General features: G+C 44.0%; 1 protein-coding gene across 6 annotated transcripts in view; it reads right to left on the bottom strand.

The window, feature by feature from the left end:
• Positions 1–727: 727 nt before the first annotated feature.
• The window catches only part of SUSD6 (sushi domain containing 6), an 84,212-nt gene continuing 61,854 nt past the window's right edge, over positions 728–23,085 (bottom strand). For all 6 annotated transcript variants that reach the window (XM_058839573.1, XM_058839552.1, XM_058839544.1 and 3 more), the window contains 4 exons: positions 12,364–12,561; positions 9,285–9,423; positions 7,751–8,172; positions 728–6,746 (listed from right to left, as the gene is read on the bottom strand). In XM_058839573.1, the coding sequence (XP_058695556.1) occupies positions 6,721–6,746; positions 7,751–8,172; positions 9,285–9,423; positions 12,364–12,561 (785 nt within the window). In that variant the 3' untranslated portion in view covers positions 728–6,720. The remainder of the gene's footprint in view (positions 6,747–7,750; positions 8,173–9,284; positions 9,424–12,363; positions 12,562–23,085) is intronic.

The following is a 23,085-nucleotide window of genomic DNA, read 5'->3' on the forward strand; positions in this document are numbered from 1 at the left end:
TCTCTATTACATTACTGATACATTCTGTTAAAAGAAAGGAACACTCATTAGTACACTTGCCTGAAAAGGCAGTTACCTTAGTTTTTGAAGCAAAACAAACAGTAATAAAAATAGCAATGGACTATATATCACACTGAAAGAACGGGTGTCAGTTTCTGCTTCTCCCACCCTCCCAGTGCAGCACAACTACAGAAGAGGGCAGAGCCTGCCCCAGCCTCCCCTCTGCATTCACAGATGCACTAACCCACGTATCTGTAGATCTCTCTAATGTCTCCTATACCGTCCTGCTACCCACTTGGGATTATTATTTCACCAGTGAAAGCTATCTTCCCTCTAAAAATAGCACTCTCTTGCTATATATACTGTTCTTATACAGACTCCAAGATTAATTAGCCATTTATTATATTTACCCTGTCTTCCCCTCTGAAATCCACTCATACCATCCATGATCTCTTTAAACCTTTCCCCCCTGCCCAGCCTGGCCTCATTCCTCAAGGAATTCTGTGCAAGCACAGCCAAGGACAGCCTTTGCTTCTGAACTTGTAAACATGATTCCTCTAAGTCTGCACCAACTCTGTACCTCTCTTCCCCAAGCCATTTGAGCTTCCCTAGGTTTAGCTTCATCCTGGTTTCCACAACTGCAACATAATCCTTAATGATCTGCTAGATTTTCAGGCCACAAGGCCTAAGCAGTTAAAAAAATATGATAAACACAAGAAATTATAGCTTCACTTCAAAAGAATTTTTTAATTTAGAAATGCAGTTATATACATAGAACAATTAAATTAAACTTTGTACAAATATTAAAATACTATCTTCACACCCACTGCAATGTACAGGATACCAGAAAATACATATAAAATAAAGCAAAATAAAACCAATTGAGTGACATCCTGCACAGCATCAGTTATGGTTTTAATTCCCACATACATATGGAGTACCATTCTGCAAATAATTCCATAGTGGTGCAATTCAGATAAAAATAAAACACATATAGGAAAGAAAAGATTAATGCAGAAAGGCAATCAAGCTCCCCTTGCACTTGCATCAGCAACTATCAGCAGTCTACCCACCACATCATAGGACTTCTGCTTCAGACGACTTTGTTTTCGTTTGGAAGGAAGCATCTTTGAGAATCTGAACTAAAACATTTTCTAGCAGAACTCAGTTTGCCTCTGTCTGTTCTCACTTGAAGACAGAAGCAAAAGCATAGCTTACAGAAAGCATATGCAGAGCATCAATACAACATGTTCTGGTGGGTACAGAGATCTGAACACCACCTGCAGAGGGTTGAGTTTGAAAGCAGTGCTGAACACACGGCCCTGAAGTGTGGGAAGTGGCGTGTTCTGTCCTGGTGTGCTAGGACTGGAAAAAGGCTTACTTCTTGTATAAAAATACACCTTAAAATGAAGCTTGCTCTAGGAAACCCCTTTGCACTTTCAAAGCCTACAGTAGAGAAAAACTGTTTTCTAATGAAGTTCTTCTGCAAGCAAAGGTTTTCACATAGAACAAATTCAATCTGCTGTTCCCTGGTAAGGACTGAAGGGTGAGGATGGGGTGAGGCAGGATGTGCAAAGTGAATGGGATTTATTGCATTTATATACAAAAGAACAAAGTGAAATTTATTTAAATAGTTATCTGGATAGAGTAACAAGGCAGATTATTTGTTTAAACTGCTATCAGAACAGTAAAACCACGTTTTTTGCAAGTATGTTCTAAAAAGGTCAGCAAGGACAGCTCAGTGTGTCCTACCAGTTGTACATTATTTTTTTTTATATACAGCAAGCCTGCTGGTGTATGCTAAATCATCTAACAAAGCACAAGCTTCCTTACAACCTGGTCATGATTGCATTAGCTCATTAGCCTGCAGTAAACCTCTACTTTCAGCTCTTCCTTGGACAACTCCTTGTGTTCCCTTTTCTCTGCTGCAAATGACTTAACCATCCCAGATTATTTCCAGCAGCTGAGCCAGTTGCTCTCTGAGCCCCACTCCTCAGTACTGACCCAAGTCATCCACTTCTGGGAGCATCTTAGGATGTTTCCTCCCAAAGCATGTGAAACAGCTTTCTTCCTTCCTGAGTTCTCCACACACTGAAAGGCCAAATTAAGACTCCAGATGCAGTAAACAATTCACCACACCGGAGCTGAAAGGCCAAGGAAAAACCTCAGCAGAGATGTTCAAGGGGAGAAAAGCACTCTGCTTGCTGAGTACACATTGTGCTACCCAGCAACTTCCCTGTTGGTTAAGGATAAAAATGCATTAAGCTCTTCTCCCTCCCAAACTCAGATGTTTTAACTCAGCAACAATTCACATGCTTCAGTGCATCTCTCCTGGCTTAACTTTTACATCTTCTGCAGTTAATGATGGGGAGGCACAAGCTATTTAAAAGCAGAACACACAAACCCCTCTCTCTCCAGTGCTGCTGACACCCTTCAAGGCTGCAGGAGGCTCTGACACAGTCCAAGCTGGCTCATCATTTGAGGTGAGCTTCATGATGCAGACCCTGACAAGAGACTGGCCCACTTCCCCATGGGTCACTGCCAACTTCACATCCTGGTTCTCTCAAGCTGGTCCAGTTCTACAATGCTTGGGCTGTAAACACTGCAATGAGTTGCATTTATTTTTTAAAAACACTATGGAACTGGAAAGAAGCAAGGAAGCTTTTCTATTGCACATAATATCCTGAATTTCTGAAATGCCCTTTTCCCCCTCCTAACTATCAGACTCCAAAATTAATGGAAAGCTTTAAAATAAGTGCTATTTTTATTTTTCTGAATATAATTAAATAATCTTAATGTTCTTGAGTATCACAGGATCCAGCACATATGACAGAGCATGAGATGATTGTGTTGGGAGTAAGAAAAGTAAGCAAAAATGCCTCCCTTTGAAATCTTTTGCCAGACACAGGTGAGGGAAGAAAAGGTATGGAGACTGTGGCCTCAGTGCAGGGAAAAAAGAAAAGGAAAAAACCTATTTACTGTATTACATCTTGCAAGGCTGAGCCTCTGTGCTTCCCATCCACAACACTGAGATCCAGGCTGCATCTACTTATGGCAAAATCCACAGAGACCACACTCAGCCCAGAGATAATGAACATTCCTGAGGCAGAGCACAGCTTACATCTGAGGGATCTTTAGGCTTCAGGCCTTGCTCCCTTAAGTAAAGATAGGACTGTGCAAAGTAGGTTTTCCTACATCTCTACCAAAAGCCTTCTCAGTCCTTCAGCCTCTGCAGAATTAAAACAAACACAAATGAATAATAATAATTTGATAACCAGTAAAGTGAGGCCTTGCTCTCCCTCCACCTTGAAAAAGATTTGCTGCAGTGAACAGAGCTCTTCTGCAGGATCTGGAATCATCAGATGGGATTATGGAGACTGGCCTGGAACCTGCTGGCTTACCCTCAACAAGACAAGAGAAGCTGCCTGTTTATGCTTGATCACAATAGCTACACTTGCATATTTCCCTCCTCCACCTCTGCATTTCCCCCATTCATTAGTATAGCCATTTCCAAAAAATTTTATAGAATCCAATGATAGGAGGTTTAATGAGACCAAGTGCCAGGTCCTGCACTTTGGCCACAATGACTCCCTGCAGCGCTCCAGGCTGGGGGAAGAGTTGCTGCACAGTGGCCAGGCAGAAAAGGACCTGGGTTTACTGACTGATGGCAGACTGAACATGAGCCAGCTGTGCCCAAGTGAACAAGAAGGCAAATGGAATCCTGGGCTGTGTGGCCAGCAGGACCAGGGCAGTGATTGTCCCCCTGTACTCAGCACTGGTGAGGTCACACCTGGAGCGCTGTGTCCTGTTCTGGGCCCTCCAATTTAGGAAGGACACCAGGATGCTCAAATGAATCCAGACAAGGAAAACGAGGCTGGTGAAGGGTCTGGAGCACAAATCCTGTGAGGAGGCTGAAGGAGCCGGGGTTGTGCAGCCTGGAGAAGAGGAGGTTCAGGGGAAACCTTATCACTCTCCACAACTCCCTGAAAGGAGGGTGTAGCCAGGTGGGGATTGGTCCCTTCTCCCAGGTAACCAGTGACACAGTCTTAAGCTGTGCCAGGGAAATTTAGGCTGGACATTACAAAGAAATTCTTCACAGAAAGAGTGATTGGGCATTGGAATGGGCTGCCCAGGGAGGTGGTGGAGTCACCATCCCTGGAGGTGGCACTCAGTGCCATGGTCTGGTTGACAAAGTGGTGTTCGGTCATAGGTTGGACTTGATGGTCTTAAAGGTCCTAGTTAATTATGTGTGATTCTGTGAAATTAAAACACTCTCTCTTTGTAGAGCTTGTCTTCTTTACTTCCCCACCCTATCTGAACTTTCTCTCCCAAGCTGGCAGTTGCTTGTTTTATAACAGCAGAGAGGAGGTCAGGCCACAGAGGATGTTTTCTGCTGGTGGTGCAGGTCCTCATCCAGAGCAAGATCACGCCTTGGGATCAGCTTCCAGCTTCTCCCACCAACCCAGCACTTCCCTTTCAGGAAGGCAACACATCCCCAACTTCTATACCTTGCATTGCTGAGGGTCAGTTTGAGCAGACAGGACCTACAATGCATAAAAAACAACTCCTGCTCTGAGCTGGTTAGGCAGCAGGAAAGTCACACAGACTTTCCTCCACACTCCCTTACCACTACACTTGCTTAACCCCTCCAATAAAACAATGAAGGAGAATTTACTCAAGCTTAGACCATTTCCAACAGTCAAAAAGCTAAACACAATCGTTCCCATGCTTATGTTTTAAAATTCCAATGGCAGATGTGTAAACAACATTTGTCTTCTACAGCACTTGAAGCTGAGACACCACAGCCCACTGTAAAATGACACAGGATTTTCACCATCCAAACTGAACAAAAAATACCTAAACCACCCAAATGGGATTTATCAAACTCTTGTGTTAATGCAAGGTAACATGAGCAACAGGGAAGGATGTTTAAAACACTGCAATTTTAAATTAACATCCCTCTATAACAAGGATAGGGAAAAAAGGATTCTTCCACCCACAGACACACACTATTCCATGTGTCCTGGGATTTAACAGCTCTTCAGGAAAAGGAATAGCAAATACACAGCTGGACACTATGGCTAATCCCCATTTCAAAGAACTGGAGCTAACCCACATAAGCCAACATAAAGATGTTGTATCATTTTTGTCAAGTGCTGTAATGTTTTTTACTGTAGCAATGAGGATGAGGATGGCGAGGACTGTAAACCAAAAGCAAAGCAGCAAAGACAACATCCCTGTTTACCTGTACATTACCACATGATGTGTAAGGCCATGACATTTTGCTATTTTGCTCCTTCAACTCAAAAATGTAGCAGCTTCTCACAGGGCAAACACTTCCCTGGTTACTTCAAGACAGTTATGACAAGGTACATGCAGCATCTAAGAAGCCAACTCTTCTTGCTGAAACCAATCCCATGGAACAGTGTCCAGACCTCAGTGAGGGATCTTACAACCACCACAGCATTTGTACTGGACCATGTACCCCAGACAAATGTGGCTTCCTGCAGTTACAGAGTCCCAACATGGACAGTCTGACCTGCTGTAGATAACTGGCGGGCAGACGTACACATATTTCTGAATTTTCCCTTCCCTACTACCAGAATTTGAAACAATCCTTAAAACTTCAGGACTGAGCTGTGGTGTCCTCTAGCACTGCCGTCAGTGTACTCGACTTTCCCTCACAGCAACAGGCTGGCACTTTGTTTAGGAGAAGCTTTACAAATGCTGCTTACCTCCAGCGGCACAGGAAGAGCCCTTCTCTATGGGCCCACTGGAGCCCACCAGGCTAAACCAGCAGACCCTTTGTTGAATGAAGCTAGGAAGACACACCAGCCTATGAGATGGTAGCTACCCAGGGTTCAAGTACCTACTGTGGCTGGAAAAGGAATTTGGGACTGCACCAATGGCACTAGGAATTCACTACCTACTGGCATTTTTTTTGTCTTGGTATTTTCAAACACCTGAACCTCTTCCAGTGGGCTGCACTGGTAGAGGAAGAAGGAGACAAAAGTGATTTTCAGGAATGGACTCCTGCAGACATGAGACAGAGGGCATTCCTACATGCTGGACTTCTCAGCCTTCAGTGCTTAAGCAATTCTCAGTGAACTGTTCCTGCATGGCTAAGCTGCCATACAGCCCATCATCTGAGGTGCTTCTAGACATCACAAGCTGCCCCTCAGCTGCGATCCCTCCCAAGCCCAATTTCAGTCCCAGTGAGGTGTTCTGTCCCACCCTATCACAAAGAGGCTGCTGGAAGAAGAGCCTATATAACATATATACGTATATTTAAATTGTGTCTGCACCCAGCGAGCAAGCAGGTTTAGCCCCTGCTCTCTGGGCAGCAGAAGGGCTAGAAAGGCTGATAAGCTGCAACAAGCCGGTGTGAGGAGGAGAAAGGCACAAGAAAAGAGCAGCTCTTCAGAGACTGCTGTCAAACATCTGGCTGGGGAAGAGGAGAGCTCAAATCCACTCTGTTCCTTGAGCCCCTGATGCTGATGGAACGGGGAAGCCAGCGCTGCACCAACTCCACTGGTGCATCCAGGAGGCAACCTGGCGACATCCTTTGGATCTTCAGCTGAGGGCATCTCTTCTCGGAGGTATCCAGGGTACAGCTTGCGAGGATGGGGAAGACTGCACAGAGTGCTTCTGTCCCAAAGGCAGGGAGAGGGGAGGAGGAAGAAATCCAAGATGGATAAGACTAGAGAAACACAGCAGACCTCATGCTTCCTTCAATAAGGGAATATCTGAATAGTGGGGAGAGAAAAAAAAAAAAAAAGTAGTCAAACTTCTGCAGTTCAACACACACCAGAAAAATTACCATTGAAAACAAGACAGGCTCTCACTTTCATAACATGACAACGCAGTGGTCTCCCTCTCATCACATGATAGCAGAAAGGAACTCTAGAGGACTCTGCTCCAACCTGCCTCTGAAAGTGGGACTATCACCAGCTCCAGCCTTGAAAGACTCCAAGGACAAAGATTCCATCATCACTCTGAGTATCTATCTGGTCCTGCATTACCCTCCTAGCACAAAGTATCTCTTAATACCATGGAAAGGGGAAGTTCTGCCCTGAGCTATCTACAAGCCAATTACATTTCTTGTCTAAGACACAGCAGTCCATGCAGAAGCAACCTTCAGCTACACCTTCACATCATCTCTGGCACTGCAAAGCCACTCCTTCAGGACAGCACAGAAGTGAGGAATAAAAGATGTTTTGTCTGTTCAACAGACTTGCCCCTCTACCTTCTACATTAAGTTCAAGCACATCCCTCTTAGGTTTTGCAGGCTAAGGCTGCAGCACTGAATGCTTTGTGGCAGAAAGCTGCTTATTAAAATAGTCTAAAAATTAAGCAGCCCAAACATCACTAGGTTTGTACTCCAAGCATGTCCTCCCACTCCCACCAACTTAGTTTCTACAAACAGTTATTTTACTGCTTTTGCACTATGAAGCTGGAGGCTGGATTTCTCTGAAAATCCTCTGCTAAAACAAGAGTAAGCAGTAAACAATCTTGCTCAGACTGCCCTAGGCTCCCAGTCTGAGAACACCAAATTCATCAGAAGAAGTTATTAAATACTGCTGACATATTTAAGAGGTGAAACATGCTATAGAGACTGGATCTTTTCAAAAGCTGCTCTAGTGGCAGACACACAAAGGGGCATCCCTTGTCATTTTTCACCCTAGATAGTCAGCTGCAGAACCTACTCTTAAACAGGTCCCATTTAGTGCTCCTTGCACAAGTCACTTACCATCTGTGTATTCCTCAGAGGAAGTGAGTGATAAAAGGCTCTGTATGTCACTGCTTTCTGAATCTTGGACCTCTTTGTTTAAAGGTCTACTGCTAGCCATGCCAGCTACCCAGGAAGAGGTAGCAGCCTGATGCACAAGAACAGTTTCAGAGCGCTGAGAGCCACTGGCTTCACACAGTCCAGAACGTCCAGGGGCTTCATCTTCTCTTTCAAAGGTATTGTGAGCCCCTTGGTCTGGCTGCTGCATCTCCCTGGGTCCATTCTGTCCAGCTCCCTCTGAGAGCACGATCTGCACTCGGGAGTCCGAGGGTGGAATGCAATTCCCTGTGCTGCCATATACTGCTTCTTCATAGGATGGCAAGGCCACTTGGACACCATCCACCATAATAGAGACCTGATCTCCAGACACACCTTGGTCTCGCCTCAAAAAAAGGAAAGGAACAAAGAGGGGGGAGGAGAAAAAAGAAATCAAGTTGAGTATTTATTTTACTATGTATGTCTTACCAAGAACTCCAGTAACCTCCTATAGCAGAACCCTAACTCTCAACACTTAGGGGAGGACAGAAACTTGCTTAGTGGTTTAACAAGGTCAAGCAAGCACAGTCTTGGAGCCCTATGGCGAACTGCCATTAAACATGAGCATGGGCTGTAAATTCACAGCACCCAATGGATTTAGCAGCAAGGGCTGAAAAGGTTACAATGCTTCCCTCACCTCACTTACCTCCACAGCAAAATTTGACAAAGGTCATGCATGGCTCTGCTCCATGCTTTTTAGCAAAGAGCACTGTTGATTCCAGCCTGGTGTACTGCTACATTCCACACTACCCAGCACTGCCTGTTCCACTCCCTCTGCTGCTGGCCAGATAACCTCTGGCAGGATGGGGAAGGCAGCTCTGGCACAGTGTGAATCACCTGGCTTCATAAGGCCTGGGAGAAAATTTTTCTTCTCTATAGTTTGGGCCTTTTCAGAAGAGGGCAGACTCCAGAGCCTCACCTCTCCACCTCCCCACTGCTGAAGTGTCTGCCTCAGCTGGCAGCAGTGTTACAGCTGGGTCCCTCCTCTCACCCACAAACCCAGGCCAGGAGGGCTCTCCTCCCACAGCACAGAAGCATGGCAGACTTGCATGCGTATCTAAAGAGTAGTACTGCCTAATTTTTGGTCAAGCAGTCTGGGAAAGATGTGCACATATACACCCAGACAGACTTCAGCAGCTCTCCAAGGATAGAGGAAATTGATCTATAGCCAGGGTAGTAAATATTGTAACTTTTTCCATTCAAAGCCAAGGCAAAAGCACAAGGAAGCCGCTCCTTGGGTGGCACGTAAGAACTGCAGGTGGGTATCACAGACCACCATTTCAGAAAAGCACTGGATCAGTAGTATGGGGCAGAGATGTCACTGAGGCGATGAAAACAGGGAACAGAGAAGTGACGAGCTAAGTTGCTCCAAAACAAAGGTCTAACCCAACTACCTGAATGGGTTTCTACTTCTAAGAAACAGGTGCCTCTGGCCCTTCCAAGCCCCAACTACACTCACCTGCTATGATGGAACGACTTCAGCTTTGGCTGCAGCAAAACAAACAGCACAACTAACAGCAGAATCAGGGCGACAGAGCTCGCTGTGGAGGCTACTATGGACAGCGTGGGCACTCCAATTGCCGGAGGAGAGTCCTTTTCTACAAAATCAAGGGGAACACAAGGTAAAATGAGTAACTGCTATAGAGAAGGAAAAACATTCACACTGCTCCTCAGGAGTTACTCCTGGCTGTGTGTGTAAGGAGGCCAAGTTTCCCATACAGAAAAGACACACCACCTTATCTCAGTTTGCGGCTCAAGCTGACACCTCTCCATCAGCTGTAAAGGGAGCCCAAAATCAAACAGGCACATACAAGGATCCTTTGGAAAAACACAGAGCAAGCGGAAAAGCAGTGCAAGAAGGCCATGGGAACTGACAGATGGTGGTAAGGGTCATGTTATATATAGATCTGCCTGAGCAAAAGCTAGAGAATGTCATGATGTCATCAACAAGGCCAATAATAGTCTAGCACAATAAGCAGCTTATTTTAGTACAAACAATAGAAAAAGTCCCGAAAAACATTTTTTCTCAACTAATTTAACAGCTTTGCAAAGAGGTGTGGAAGTCAACTGGCTGGGTATTATTATGCACTTATTATAATTATGACACAGAAAATATTAAGTTTCTCTCTCACACAAACATATACCAGAGGACAGAGAAAGGAATGCAGATGTTGTTTCAGGGTGCTGAGTTTTCAGGGTTAGATACATGTGTCCTGTTCACATTACTCTTTCCTACCCTTCTGCAGCTGCGCTGTGTGACTGTATGAAAATCAATTTGGCTTTTAAAGGACCTGTGCAGGAATAAACTGGGAGTGAAGAGAGAATGGCTTGGAAGTAGTATTGCTGAGCACTGCATACCATGCCTAGAAGGCTACACTAGTCCTTTCACCCGCCAAGAGGAAATAATTGTCTGTATGTGTTGTTTCTGTACCTAATTTTTGTCTTTGGTAGAGATCCAAAAAGCCTCACCTATCCATCAGCAAATACTACAATGAATTGCATATTTGATTTATGTGATTCCTCAGTTCCTCTTTCTACATGCAACACATTCTTCAGGAGCACAGGGCTCAAACTGCAGAGGGAATTCAGGACATGCAATAAGGGATGAGAGGAAGAGCAACAGGTAAACAGAAAAAAAAGAGCTGGAGGATTATTTTTAAGCCTACAGCCTGAAATCTATGCCCAAAACAGGAATTTAAAATGGAAACCTAGTTTGCAATTTTCCACATTATCTCTTTGGGTCAAACCCACTTGGTTTAGTTGTTTTGAACTTGTTTCTTTGAAATCTTTTAGAAGTAGCTTGACCTCTCCCCAGGAAAAAAACAGTGACTAGCACATTTTTCCCTATGGCAAATAGGGTTGAGTAAGGATTTTAACTTTCAGCATTTCTTAGGGCACTAACAGGAACAAGGGTAGGCAAGTAGAGATGCTCCATTTTCAGCATCAGTATATGATACTGTCAAACTGCTCACTATCCAGGGTGTATTCCAGAATATTTACACCATCTCATATGACAAAAAAATGTTACTCACTCATACAATAAACTGCCAAAAGGCTATGGGGCTGACAGGCTCAGAACTACACAAAACACGTGATAACTGCTATGGACTTAATTTATCCTATACGGAACTGGTAGGATCTTACCCTTACCAATCTTGTTAAGGTCTACTGCCTTTCTGGAGTCTCGCACCTCCTTTCCCTTCTTTGAGCCTTTTGAAAGAGATCCACTAGTTAAGAGTCAGCTACCTCTGACCCTGAACAGTTGATTCAGCGCTTGTGTTGTGAAAGCAATGGCTTTTTTGTTGGGTCAGACTTTTGAGGCATCATATTTTTGATAATGCCACTGACCCTTCAAGATGCTAAAGCAATCTGAGAGATTTCTGCATATCACAACACAATCCTTATGCTAGACCAAGTGTCACCATGCAGGAATGTTACTCAGGGAACAATATGTGCAATAGCACAGCTTTGTTCTCCTGGGTGCAGCAAGGGGAAGAGGGATCACTGTGGAAAGGAAGTTTAAGCTGAATTTGAAAAACCTCTTCAGGATCTATTTGCTGCCAGGTAAACTCTCAGATCCTTCCTTGTAAATCATAGGAAGGGGCTACTGGAGTGGTAGAGACACTGAAAAGACACTGTCTTTGGGACAGGACAGGATGTTCCAGAGATCACAGGTATGCAGTGAGCTCCATAAAGAGCTTGATGAATGTACTGTCTTTTTCTTCCTGTTTCTTTCCAATTAAGCTGACACCTTTTGCTTAATGTATTGTGAGAGACAATTCCTAAGTGTACATCCTGCTGGCTCAGGATGACTGAGTAGTAAGGTTCTATCAACAAGCCCACCCAGAAGAGGGGAGGGAGTTCTCCCTTTATCCAGTATACCCACTGTTAAAACCAGAAGAGAAGTAGACAAATTAAGAGCTGTACGATGAATATTTTCCTGCAAATCTTTTTACTTTGCTGGTTTGATGGAGAAATTCCTGTTCAGCTGGGAGAGACACAAAATAAAAGTTGTCTACTTTTATTTGGAGAGAAGCAGAAACCATTTGTCAGCCATGTCCTTTCTGGCCAGTACAGTGAAAAGCAGCACCATCAATCTTTTTGACACAGGAAACCAACAGCTACTTAACCTGTTGGCAAGGAAGAATGACACAAACATGTGTGTGCAGACTCACTGAGGGAGATGTACTGCCAAACCCATCAAGGAAAACCAGACAGCATGGAAAATGTTAGTGTTAGGGCTTCCAGCATTACTGGGATGAGAACCTCAAGGTAAGAGGCTCCACATAAGTTACAAGCTGCCTACTTTATATTCCTCTCCGTGGCTTTTCTCCTTTTATTAGGGACTCTAAGTCTGCATCTAATGGGCTGCTACTGAAGAGGTGTTTTTAAGAATGAGTCATGATTGTGAGCTACGTTTAAGAAATTGCTGGAGCAACAAGTGACAGCCATATGGACTTCCTCAGCATCACACCAAGTGTTTAAGGATAATCTGGAAAGTCAATGCAAGGGCAATTCTAGAGTCAGGGAGCACTCACCTGGGCTGAGCCTGCAGCTGACTTCCATGGCTGGGTTCCACTCTCCATTCTTGCAGGTCAAGTATTTGTAATCTCCTTTCAGCATGTAACCTTCAACACACAGATACTCTATGACACTGCCTGAAGTCAGAGGGTTGTTGCAGGGGCTAGGGTGGCATTTATAGCCTCCATTCTCCGGTTGTGGTGGCTGGGGACAATCTGGAAAAAAAGAAAGTATCGTGAAGGAAATCTTAGAAAAAGACACCTATTACACAATAAATATGAAACATAGGCAGGCTTCCACTTACAAATGTCCACTAAACTAGGAAACTACTAGGATGGCAGAGAACACCCCTGATAGTTTCTGTGATTGTTAAATACTGTTTGTTATCCCAGTAGTATAGTCCAACTGGCAGGCAGCAAACTGGTGATATTTTTTAACAGTGGCACAACACAGATTCCACATGAGAGAGGCACAGAAAATCCTTACTGCTATCTTTTCCCTACAGCTGTTCACTAGAGACTGGGGTGATCCTAACAATCAGGCTTTCCTGTTAGTCTGGCAGGAGACCTATTGAAAGGAATGAGGAATGCAAAAACCCCTCTGTACTATGGGTATACAGTATCAAGGTGCAGACTTGCCCCACCATAAGGCACCCTAGAAGCCTGAAAAAGCACACAGATTTTGACTATTTTACACGGATATGCCACCAACAAGATTGGCAACAGAGCTTTATTGCAGTAGGATGAACTTCTTCACTGAAAGGGTGGTCAGGTGTTGAAACAGGCTGCACAGGGGACGATGAAGTCACCATTCCTGGAAGTGTTCAAGAAATAACTGGACATGGCACTTAGTCCTATGGTTTAGTTACATGATGGCATTACATCAAAGGCTGGACTTGATCATCTCAAGAGGACTTCTCCTAGGACCAAATATTCTATTCTACTTTTAAAAAGGAATTCAGTGCATTATGAAAACATTACTAAAAAACCCTCTCTGTTTACCTGTGTGAACTGGAGTGTTGAATCTCCATTACCCTGACTAGTGGGTATAGGCACATGTGGTATCTGACACATGCCAGAACTTTTCTTGCAGAATTTTCAACAAGCCAAAACTGAGGAAACAACACTGAAAACAGGGTATTTGTCTTGCTCAGAACTTCCTCTCTTCTGGCAGGTCACAATGACCCTGCAGAACAGCCCCAATAACTTCCGCTGACAACATGTATCTGCCTGGCTGAAAGATGGAGAAATCCAGATTTTTCCCTTCAAATTCACATCAGCTTTCCAGACTTCATAAGAGAAAATACATCATAGATCCCTCTTGAGACATTTTGGGGCATAGAGAATCAGTCAACCCACCCAGGGTGCTCCATCAGAGCATGGTAACCCAGGCCTGTCCTTAAACCCCGGAGCATACATTCTCATGTTCTACCTCTAAGTGACCCTCTTACTGGGGGACAAACAGCAACAAACAGCTGGGCAAAGTTCAAGTAATTGGATTTTGAGCAAGATTTAGGAAGCAAAAGAAAAATTTGCCACATTGCCTTAGTGCAAATGACTCTTGAACCTAAACACGTGAGAATGCAGCACAGGTAGTGCTTGTAAATGCTAATAAACCCTGAGATGAAGTGCTGACTGAAGCCAAAAATGCTCTGGTATGAGTTCTGCCAGCTTTATAACTGCAATTCAATTTACTTCTTCTGAAAAGGTTAACAGGAATCTAAGCAGCAGCTTTTCAAGAGGACTTTGTTCTTGAGGAGATTTATTCTTAAATAAGCTTCAGAAAAGCCACTGTCCTGTGCCTCATGAGTTTTAACTATTACCTCTTCTGTGCTTTTTATCTTTTCTTTCTGCAATAATTTTGTAATCCTGCACCTTATGAGGCTACGCTTCCTTTCACTGTGAGCCCATGCAACATCTCAGGGCAGCTGGGATCAGACAAAGCAACAGATTAACAACACATTTTACATTCTGCAGTCCAGGAGAGGTTTTTGGCTAAACTGCAAAACCATTTGAGCACCAGAGATATTTTTAGCAGTGTAACACTTACTTCTCCTGGCACTGGTGGAGAGCTGCAGGTAAAAGCCAGTGTCACCGCAGCAGTTGCCAAAACTCAAGAGCAGACAGGACAATTTCCCTACACCTTTTTATACCGTAGCAAGTATCTGGAATTGCTTGGGAGTCATACACAGTATCTTTCTGCTGATTGCAGCAAAGAGCTCAGTCCTACAGTTCCCTGTTCTCCTGAGCTATGCCATGTGTAAGCCTGGCCACTGCACTAGGAGCCCTTTTAGCTTTAGGAGCCCTCCTAGCTCACTGTTGGTTCCCCTTCTATCATAAAGTGCCACCTACACCGATAAGATTTCTCAGTTATGTAAAAAATTAGCCATCCAACAGAAACAGGCACTCATTTACACTGCAATAGCACTCTCAAATGTTTGGAAACACCACCCACATCAGGCAGCTGCAGATCCCTGATCTGGCCTTCTCAGGTAAGGTCCTCAAGAGATGCACGGCTATGTAACTGCGAAGTGGATTCCTCCTCACCTCCACAGACCGCTTGGACAGGAGAGAAGCAGCTGATAAGTGTGTTCAGGCAGTTATGCCTGACTTGTCCTGTTCACAGGGAAGGGATTGCAGAATTAGCCACCTGCCCTTCCCTCTACCCCAACCTTCATGTGTCATCACATCATCCAGGAGCACACAAGTATTTTAAAATGCCATCTTCACTGTGATGAAAGAACACTGCCTGAGTGCCAGGAAATAGATAAAAAATGTCTGGATTAGGCAGCCAGAACATCAACACCCTCCACCCTCAACACGACTGACCTGATCCTGGACTGTCCTTTGTAAGGCAGCCTCAGGGGAAAAAAGCTTCTCAGAGCCTGCAGCTTTGGGGAGGTCTACTAGACAGTGTGGATGGCATTGAAAATTGCTGAAGGCAAGGCTTGGGAGGGTAAGATGATGGAGTGGTGGTACCTGAAAAACTGAGAAAGTCAAATACCTCTGCTCCCTACTGGACCAGCTCTCTCTCCCTGGCATCTCTGACAGAATGCAGCACCTCTGCAAACCAGGGCCCCATCCAGCAGAAGAGAGGCATCCAGAATGCCTGGAACAGACAATACAGTAACCTGCTTCCTAAGCTTTCACGCTCCCCATAATGGGTTTCTTCAACTGCCTCCACATATGCACTCTAAACTGGGGCCAATAGAAGAAAAAGTACAAGTCTGATTCCGCACAACCCTTCATGTCTCCAGCAGCAAAGCTTACACCCCAAGTTTGCAGCACTGGTATGTTCACAGCAATACAGAACCAGGCAGAGCATCCCATTTACTGCTGTCCACAGAATAAACCATTGACACTTCAGAGGTGAAAAAAGCTGTGTACCAACTGCTGCCAGGACACACACCCAGAGCAGCCCCCTCCTGGCTATGGTTAGTGGCCAGAAGGGGCAGCCACACAGGAAGAGCTGCCTGTGTGAACTGTTAATTACCACTCTGGAGCATGGCTGTGTTGGGATGGTTCAGTACTGAGAACAGAAAGATACATGCAGGAATTTCATCAATTCCCTCCCTGAAACACATGTTTTTGGAAGTATCCCAGGGCTTGTGAGACATGTTAAGCTGAATGTTCATGCCAGGGAGGGAAGAGTAAGAGAGCCCAGTTACAGAAGTTACCAACTTCCTAGGGGGTTACTGACATTCTAGGCTTGCAAAACTATTGACAGGATCTTGATTCATCAAGCTTTCAGGATGCACAGAAATAGGATTTAAGCATTTCTCCACTTTGTGCAAAGGGGGCAAATACTCCCAAGGCCCTGTTTCTAGGAGGTACTGAAGCTTATGACATCTCCTGAGAGAGCTGTCTCTCTGCCAGCATACGCTGCTGGAAAACAGAAAGGAAACAGAAATCCAAAGACTTAGAACATCATTGAACTCCCTTCAGAGGTAAAGAAATTGTCATTTCCAGACTGACAGCCAGAAATTAAGTTATGCACTGGAGCTTCTGCAAAAGCCATTCCTACTAGATAATAAACACTAGATAATAAACAGACAGACAATTTTTTAATATGCAAATGAAAAAATACTAAGCCAGTACGCACCTCCACGCAGTGTCCCACCAAATCACCTATAAGCACCGTATTTTTCTTGCTTTGGTCACATGAAAAAATACTATCCTCCTTCAATGAGGCTTAACTGCTCTGATATTCTTTGAATAGCTGTCACCAGCTTGACAATAACCACCAAGATACTAAGGAACCTCTTTTTTGTTGCAGTAACAGCAACATGACATTGTACCTTCACCAGCCCCCTTTCCTGTGGCTCTCCTTCAAGAAGCAAGCCTCACTTCCTTCCTCTTTCACCAGATTCACAGACAGCTGTGAGGAGCTGGGATCCAGCTTCATTTAGAGACAGTAAGAGATGTCAGTTGGCCAAACTGATTAATCTAACCACCAAAGGATGAAATGATTCCTTCATGTCCTGGCTGAGCCAAAGCTGAGTGGTGGTCCTGAATGCCAACCTGATGCAGAACTAAAAGCATTTCCAGCATAATGTAACAAAGACACCAAGCCATGAGCCACGGTCATATACAATGCCACAGATGGAAGCATGTGGTGTGTTGTGTGCTGACACAAAAGTGAGGGGTTTAAGTGCTCAGAACATAAACCACAGGAGCACAGTTGAGCCTTGATCACAGAGTGAAATTCACAGATAAGCAGAAGATTCACAAAGCTCCAGCAGGATGAGCCTGTTGTGGCAAGAACAAAGAACAATACACTCCACTCATACATACAAAGAAAGATTAAATCATACTTCAATCTGACTTGCACAGGCACAGCACCACACAGAAGTCTAAGATCTCTCTACAGTTTTGGAACTGTCTCTTTATTTTTTCAATCAGTAAGAATCATGAACTCTATAAGGGGTCTTAAACCTCTCTTTTCTGCACCAAGCACCTGAAACACTTTTCAGTCACTAACCTGTTTTACTGGGCAGTCTGACTACACAGAGATGAAAACCCAATCCTCCTTAAAAAAATGCATTCTTATGAGAAAAACAAAACAAAATCCAAACAAGCAACTAAACAAACAAACAAACAAAAAACAACAAAAAAAACCTCACCAAAAAAACCCCAAAAACAAACCCAACCAACCAAGTAAGCAAACAAAAAACCCCTTCTAACCGTGATCTGCCAGAGCATAACTCTAAGTTGGGCACTGCTCACCTTATGTGGGCAGACAATTGCGTATAGCATCGCTTAACAATAGGATGTTTTGCACTGAACATCCAGTAATAGTTCACAGCAGGGCACAAAGGTCACTAAAACTAGGACAGGAACAGTTTTGACAAAATAGAGTTCCTCTTTACATGAGTCAGGTCCAAATTCCAGTGACTTCAAGAGGAAGCTGGAGTCAGCCTCAGGTAAATCCCTCACTGACTACACAAGTGCTCTAGGAGGTTTGACTATCCTCAGAGCAGTGGTGGAGAGCCTTACAGGTCTATACTGAAGCACTTTGGAAGCCATTTGTGTTTGCTCTGCTGGATGCCCTGAGCATGTGCCCGGCTTGGATACTGTTAACACCTCCTGGCCTTTTAGACATGCCACAGTTTTTGTGTGATGTGGAAACTAGAAATGGAAGATGCTAAGCTCAGTACTTCTCTTTCTCCATCTACAACATTTACTCCATTTAACAGATGCTATCAAGACTCACAGAAGAAAAACATCCTACAAACAAAAACCACCCTTCTAATCAAGATAAATATTCCCCTGGCTAGTCTGGTTAAACTTGTCATGATGTCTCATGTCAGCAGTTCTTACCTGGTGAGCAAACATCTCTCTGAAGCAGAACACAGAAGCACCCAATTAAATTGTCCCAGTGCTAGAGGCCATGCCATTTCTTTCATGCCATTTCCCCTGAAGCCTCATCCTAACTTTTCTGTACTACTTTGACTGCTCTACAGCAGGATTTCTGTGGAATAGGTTGGCTTGCCTCAAGGCCTGCCACCTTTTTGTCTCTTCTTGTATCTCCTGTCACACAGGAAGGTTTCCTCCTGGTCACAGTCATTTCCTATTCACTCTCTTACAAGTTATGCTTCAACACATTCCACAGTGGAAAGGAGAACTTCTCTGTCCAAGTCTCCAAAACATTGCCACCTTTATTCTTTCAGACAGGACTTGCTACCATAAATGGCATATCTAGAGAAGCACCCCAGATAAACACAAGACATCCCCATCTTCCAGTTACTTGTCCCTGCTACAGAGACTTCCATTTACAACTTGGATAATTAGTGTGTACATCACCTCAGTAAGACTGAGGGAACTGCAAAAGCTATTACTAATTTCTGACAAGGACCTTCCAAACAGCCCCAGACTCTAGGGGAGTAGCCCTCCCTCTCTACTCCCACCTTCCATTAGAGTCTTGCCACAGCTAAATGGGTGGTCTGAAATACTAATTCCATCTGAAGCCTTCTGCAGAGGCGGTGCATTTTCAGCATTTCAGACCTGAGGTCCAGATTTAACATCATACTGAAAACAACAGAGCCAGATTCGCAGGTTCTTTTCCAGTTAGTGCCCTGAAAGGGCTTGTAACAATAGTGGGGGTTTTATGTATTGCTATTTGCACGCAAATTTATACACAGGGCTTCATGTTTTGCTTTTTTTACACAATACTTTTTCACAATAAAAATGTGACAGCCTGATGCAGTCAGCAGGCTAGAAGTGCAAGTCAGGGAGCAGCAAGAATGCCTACTTCAGCTTCTACAAGGTCTGACAATTCTAGGGGAGTGCTGCCCACAGATCCCACTCACAGGTGACACTGAACATTGGTCTGGCCTTAGCAAATGCATTCAGCTGCTTCCTAAGAAGAGCTCTGGCCATATTTGCTAATAGGAGAAGAGACACTTTCTCTCCTTGCAGAGTTTCAGTTCTTGCCACCAGGGCGCTACCCGGCCTCTCTGTTAATCTGCTTCTTTAGTAAGGGAATAAGGAAAGAATTTACTCCTCCCTTTGCCCAGTTCTTGGATATAGTCCCAACTTCTGTCACCAGTACTCAGAGAAGCACAAATGTGGTCCAACTAGATAACAGCGTCAGTGCTGTCCTTAGCCACACAGCAGTGTAGTCAGCCAGAGCGCAGAGCTGACTTAGCAGCTTCTTCAGCAACAACAGAGGAACACATCAGCCTCCCAGTGCTGCAGACAGACTCCAACGCCTCAGGTTACACCTAACAGAACACATTACAACTAACTTTAATTAAACTGGATTGGTTTGGGTCTTTTTTGGTTTTGTTTTGGTGTGTTTGTTGGGGTTTGGGTTTTGGGGTATTTTTTGTTTTTCAGTGTAGATTTTCTTCCCAGAGAAGACATTGTCTCAAACACTTCCATATTTGCTAAGATATGACAGATCCTTGCCTAGCATATGATGAATTCAAACCCCACTGTGCACCTACTGAGAGAAAAAAAAAACTTGAAAAGTAGCACCAAAACTAAAGGCACACATGCAACTGGCATATGTGCCATTTTCAACAACAAGCACTTATTTTATAAACCCTTTGGAACTATCAGACAGGAAATTCACTGTCCAAGTTAGCTGCTTTTCTTATGACAGCTTTATCCACTATGCTGTGCAGAGTCTAGGCTAAAGGTAGTTTCTGCCTTGAGAAGAAAAAAGATTAAAAAAAAAAACCCACCTATTTTATTCAAAGAACATATAGCTACTTGTCATGTCCCTCTAACCCCAATCTTCTGCTATGTCATTCTCTGGGGGAACAGGGGGAAAGAGGGTGACTGCAGAACAAAAAAATTTCACAAGCTTCTTTTTCAGTAAGGAATTTTTCTTCTTAAACCAGGGCCTTCAGTCACACAAGATTTCCTTCTGTCTGAGACAGGACTGATGTTTGGCTCCAGGAGCTTTCTGCAGATAGGGAGATGATGGAGGAAGATAACTAGCCAGCTTTGCTTTCAGTGTGAAATCCAGAGAGACAACCTCGTTGTTTTTCCTCTCTTCCCTTGTACACACAAACTAGCCTATAAACAGCAGAAGCCACTTTCGGCAGCCCCTCCCTCAGCAGCAGTTCAGTTTTAGTATGAAGCAAGTCTATTACCATTTCATACCCCTTTTAGAGTAGCTTGTCAAACTAAACACTTCCTAGGCAGTTGGTCTGGAGAGAAAAAGCACCTTGATAAGCTTTGATCAACAGCACTGCCGGTCTCCACCCACACCTTCCTTCCCGTCGAGAAAGCAATGACAAGGGGATGTGCTTTAGTGGTAGATACAAAAGCAGTCACCCCCACCCACATTTTCCAGTAAGAGTGCCAGCTCCACTTCTGAGTACTAAATACCTTCAGGTTTCCAACTAATCATGCTTGCCTGGATGTACTCAGAAGCTTTCAACACAGCAGCTTCCCACTATGCACCCTCTGCTGCTGCATTGTCCTTCCCAGGCAGAGAGCCTGGATTAATATTAGGCTAGGAAATGGCTCATCAAGTATTTTAGGGACAAACGTCACTAGTCCTAACAGCACGCTTGTGCTGAACACAAAGAGCCACATGCTTTAGACCGGGGTTTCTCTTGGCAGGCTGGCTCCAAGAAGCACAATGACCTGATCTGGGAATAATATTTGAGATGTTACCCTCTTCAGAGCATTTTTTAGCCCACACAGTGAAATTTCAACACAAATGTGTGCTGCAGTCATTAGAAAGCCTTTTCCCTAGAGGACAAGTAGGTCTCTCCTGTTGGAGGCGAAGCATGTTTTTCTCCTCTTTCAGGTAGTTCAAGGTATTAGCGGGCTTTTATGGTTTACTGCCCACCAGTAAAAAAGTACCTGTGTGTTTTAACTATACAAACACAGTAGCTGCAGATAGAACATGTGAAAAGGGACCCAGACTGAAACCATCCTCTGCCAGCTGGCAACAGTTGACAACTTGGTGTGTTTCTAGCTGGAGACAGGATGCACTCTGTAAAACACCGATTGCCAGATGCCCAGGTTTCCACTGCTCTGTAATTTCTGGGGAGGAGATGGGGATAGGAAGCAGGAGAACAGATTTTGAATCTTCTTGTTTTCAGCACTCTGGCTTTCTCTAGCACATGAGCAGATGGGTCATTTCCCACAGGGGCAAACCCGATACAGCAGCTGCTACCGGGGCCCAGTCACAACAGCTGAGGCTAAAGGACCTCTTTATATTTAACTTACAGGAGGCAGAAGTCAATAAAAGGCCTCCATTGTGAGTGCACACACTTCTCACTGACCCTGCCCCTAAAATATTTTAAGCCTTCCTAAAAACACACTGCAAAACATAACCCTCTTTTGGGTTCTGTGTATTAAGCAGAGGCCAAAGTCCACGGAAAAATAAGCTCTCTGTCTTCAGTGACTCCAGATGCAGCTTATTCTGAAGTCAAAGACAGAAGACCAAACTGAGCAGGGCTGGAGTCTTCACAGGGAAATTACAGTTTCCTCAGCAAGGGCATACTCTGAAGAGGAGGCTTATTTTTTTTTAATGTCATAATGTGGGTAAATGAGAAGAACCAAAGCAAAGAGATTTGTATATATAATCATATAGTCGCGCATTTATATAATTAGACACAAGCTCTTAAAATACTTACAGTAACAGGCACCCCTTATAGCCATCCCATACAGAGTAAAGCTGCATTTTTTTTTCTTTTTTCTTATTTCTTTTTTTTTTTTTCCCTTAGGGCAGGGGAAGAAAAAGCAAGAAAGAAAGACTAATTGCAGCTTTCCACCAATGCAGTCGCCATCTGGTAACTCAAGAGACACATGGAGACGAATTATCTTAATTAACATGTTACAACAGTATTTAAAAAAACTCTATGCTTCTTAACACTCAGCTGTGATTAGCCAGCCATGGAGGAAGCCTGCTAGTGCAACATTAATTACGGGTCTTGTCTGTCTTTCTATTAGAAATATGATTTTTTTTTACCCCCAGTAGTTTATCTATCTCCTAAAAAGAAAACCATCAGCATCAAAGCTTACTCTAAAATGCAAATTATATTTATGTTCTACAAGAGTCAAAATGTTTAGGCTATATGAAACTGCCACTTGCGCTTCTACAGTGCTACAGATTGTCTGGATATAAAACATACTCCTCTCTGCCCCTTAGAAAGCCTTGCTTCAGTTAAAGAATTCCCAGTGTCACTGATACTTCGGCACAGAAATAAATATTATACCTTTCAAGTTCCTTTTCCCCTCCAAAACAGGACAGACTCTGCTGTATGCTAGACAGTTGGAAAACCCGAGATAAAAATTCCAGGTCTAACAAAAACCACATCTGAGAAAGGAAGATTTTGGCGATGGAAAACAGCAACCAAACACAACTGCACTCCAGCAGCACATCTGCCTCTCTAGAAGAGTGCTACTCACTGTGACAACTGTATTATTTTCCCTGTAATAAGCCCACCTGTAATGTGGTCCCCTCAGATGCATTCCCGAGTGATTCAGCCTGACAGGCTCCCAGACTAACACTGCCAAGTTTTCCAGAGTTGGCTCTGCACTATGTTTGCACAGGGCTGGCTGCAGCAGGGCTCTCATCTGTGCCAGGCATTCTGGACATCAGGATAACAGCAAGTCATAAGACAAAAACCTGGTGCTTCTAAAGAAAGCCAGGATGATAAATTAATTCCAGAAACATTAATGAGGAGGAGGAAGCAAACTGAGAACAGCTGTAGAAGTACTTTTAAGATCTTCTGATACAGTAATCTTATTGCTGCACACACACACAGATAA

This window comes from Poecile atricapillus, chromosome 1 (assembly GCF_030490865.1).
Source record: "Poecile atricapillus isolate bPoeAtr1 chromosome 1, bPoeAtr1.hap1, whole genome shotgun sequence".
Lineage (NCBI taxonomy): Eukaryota > Metazoa > Chordata > Aves > Passeriformes > Paridae > Poecile > Poecile atricapillus.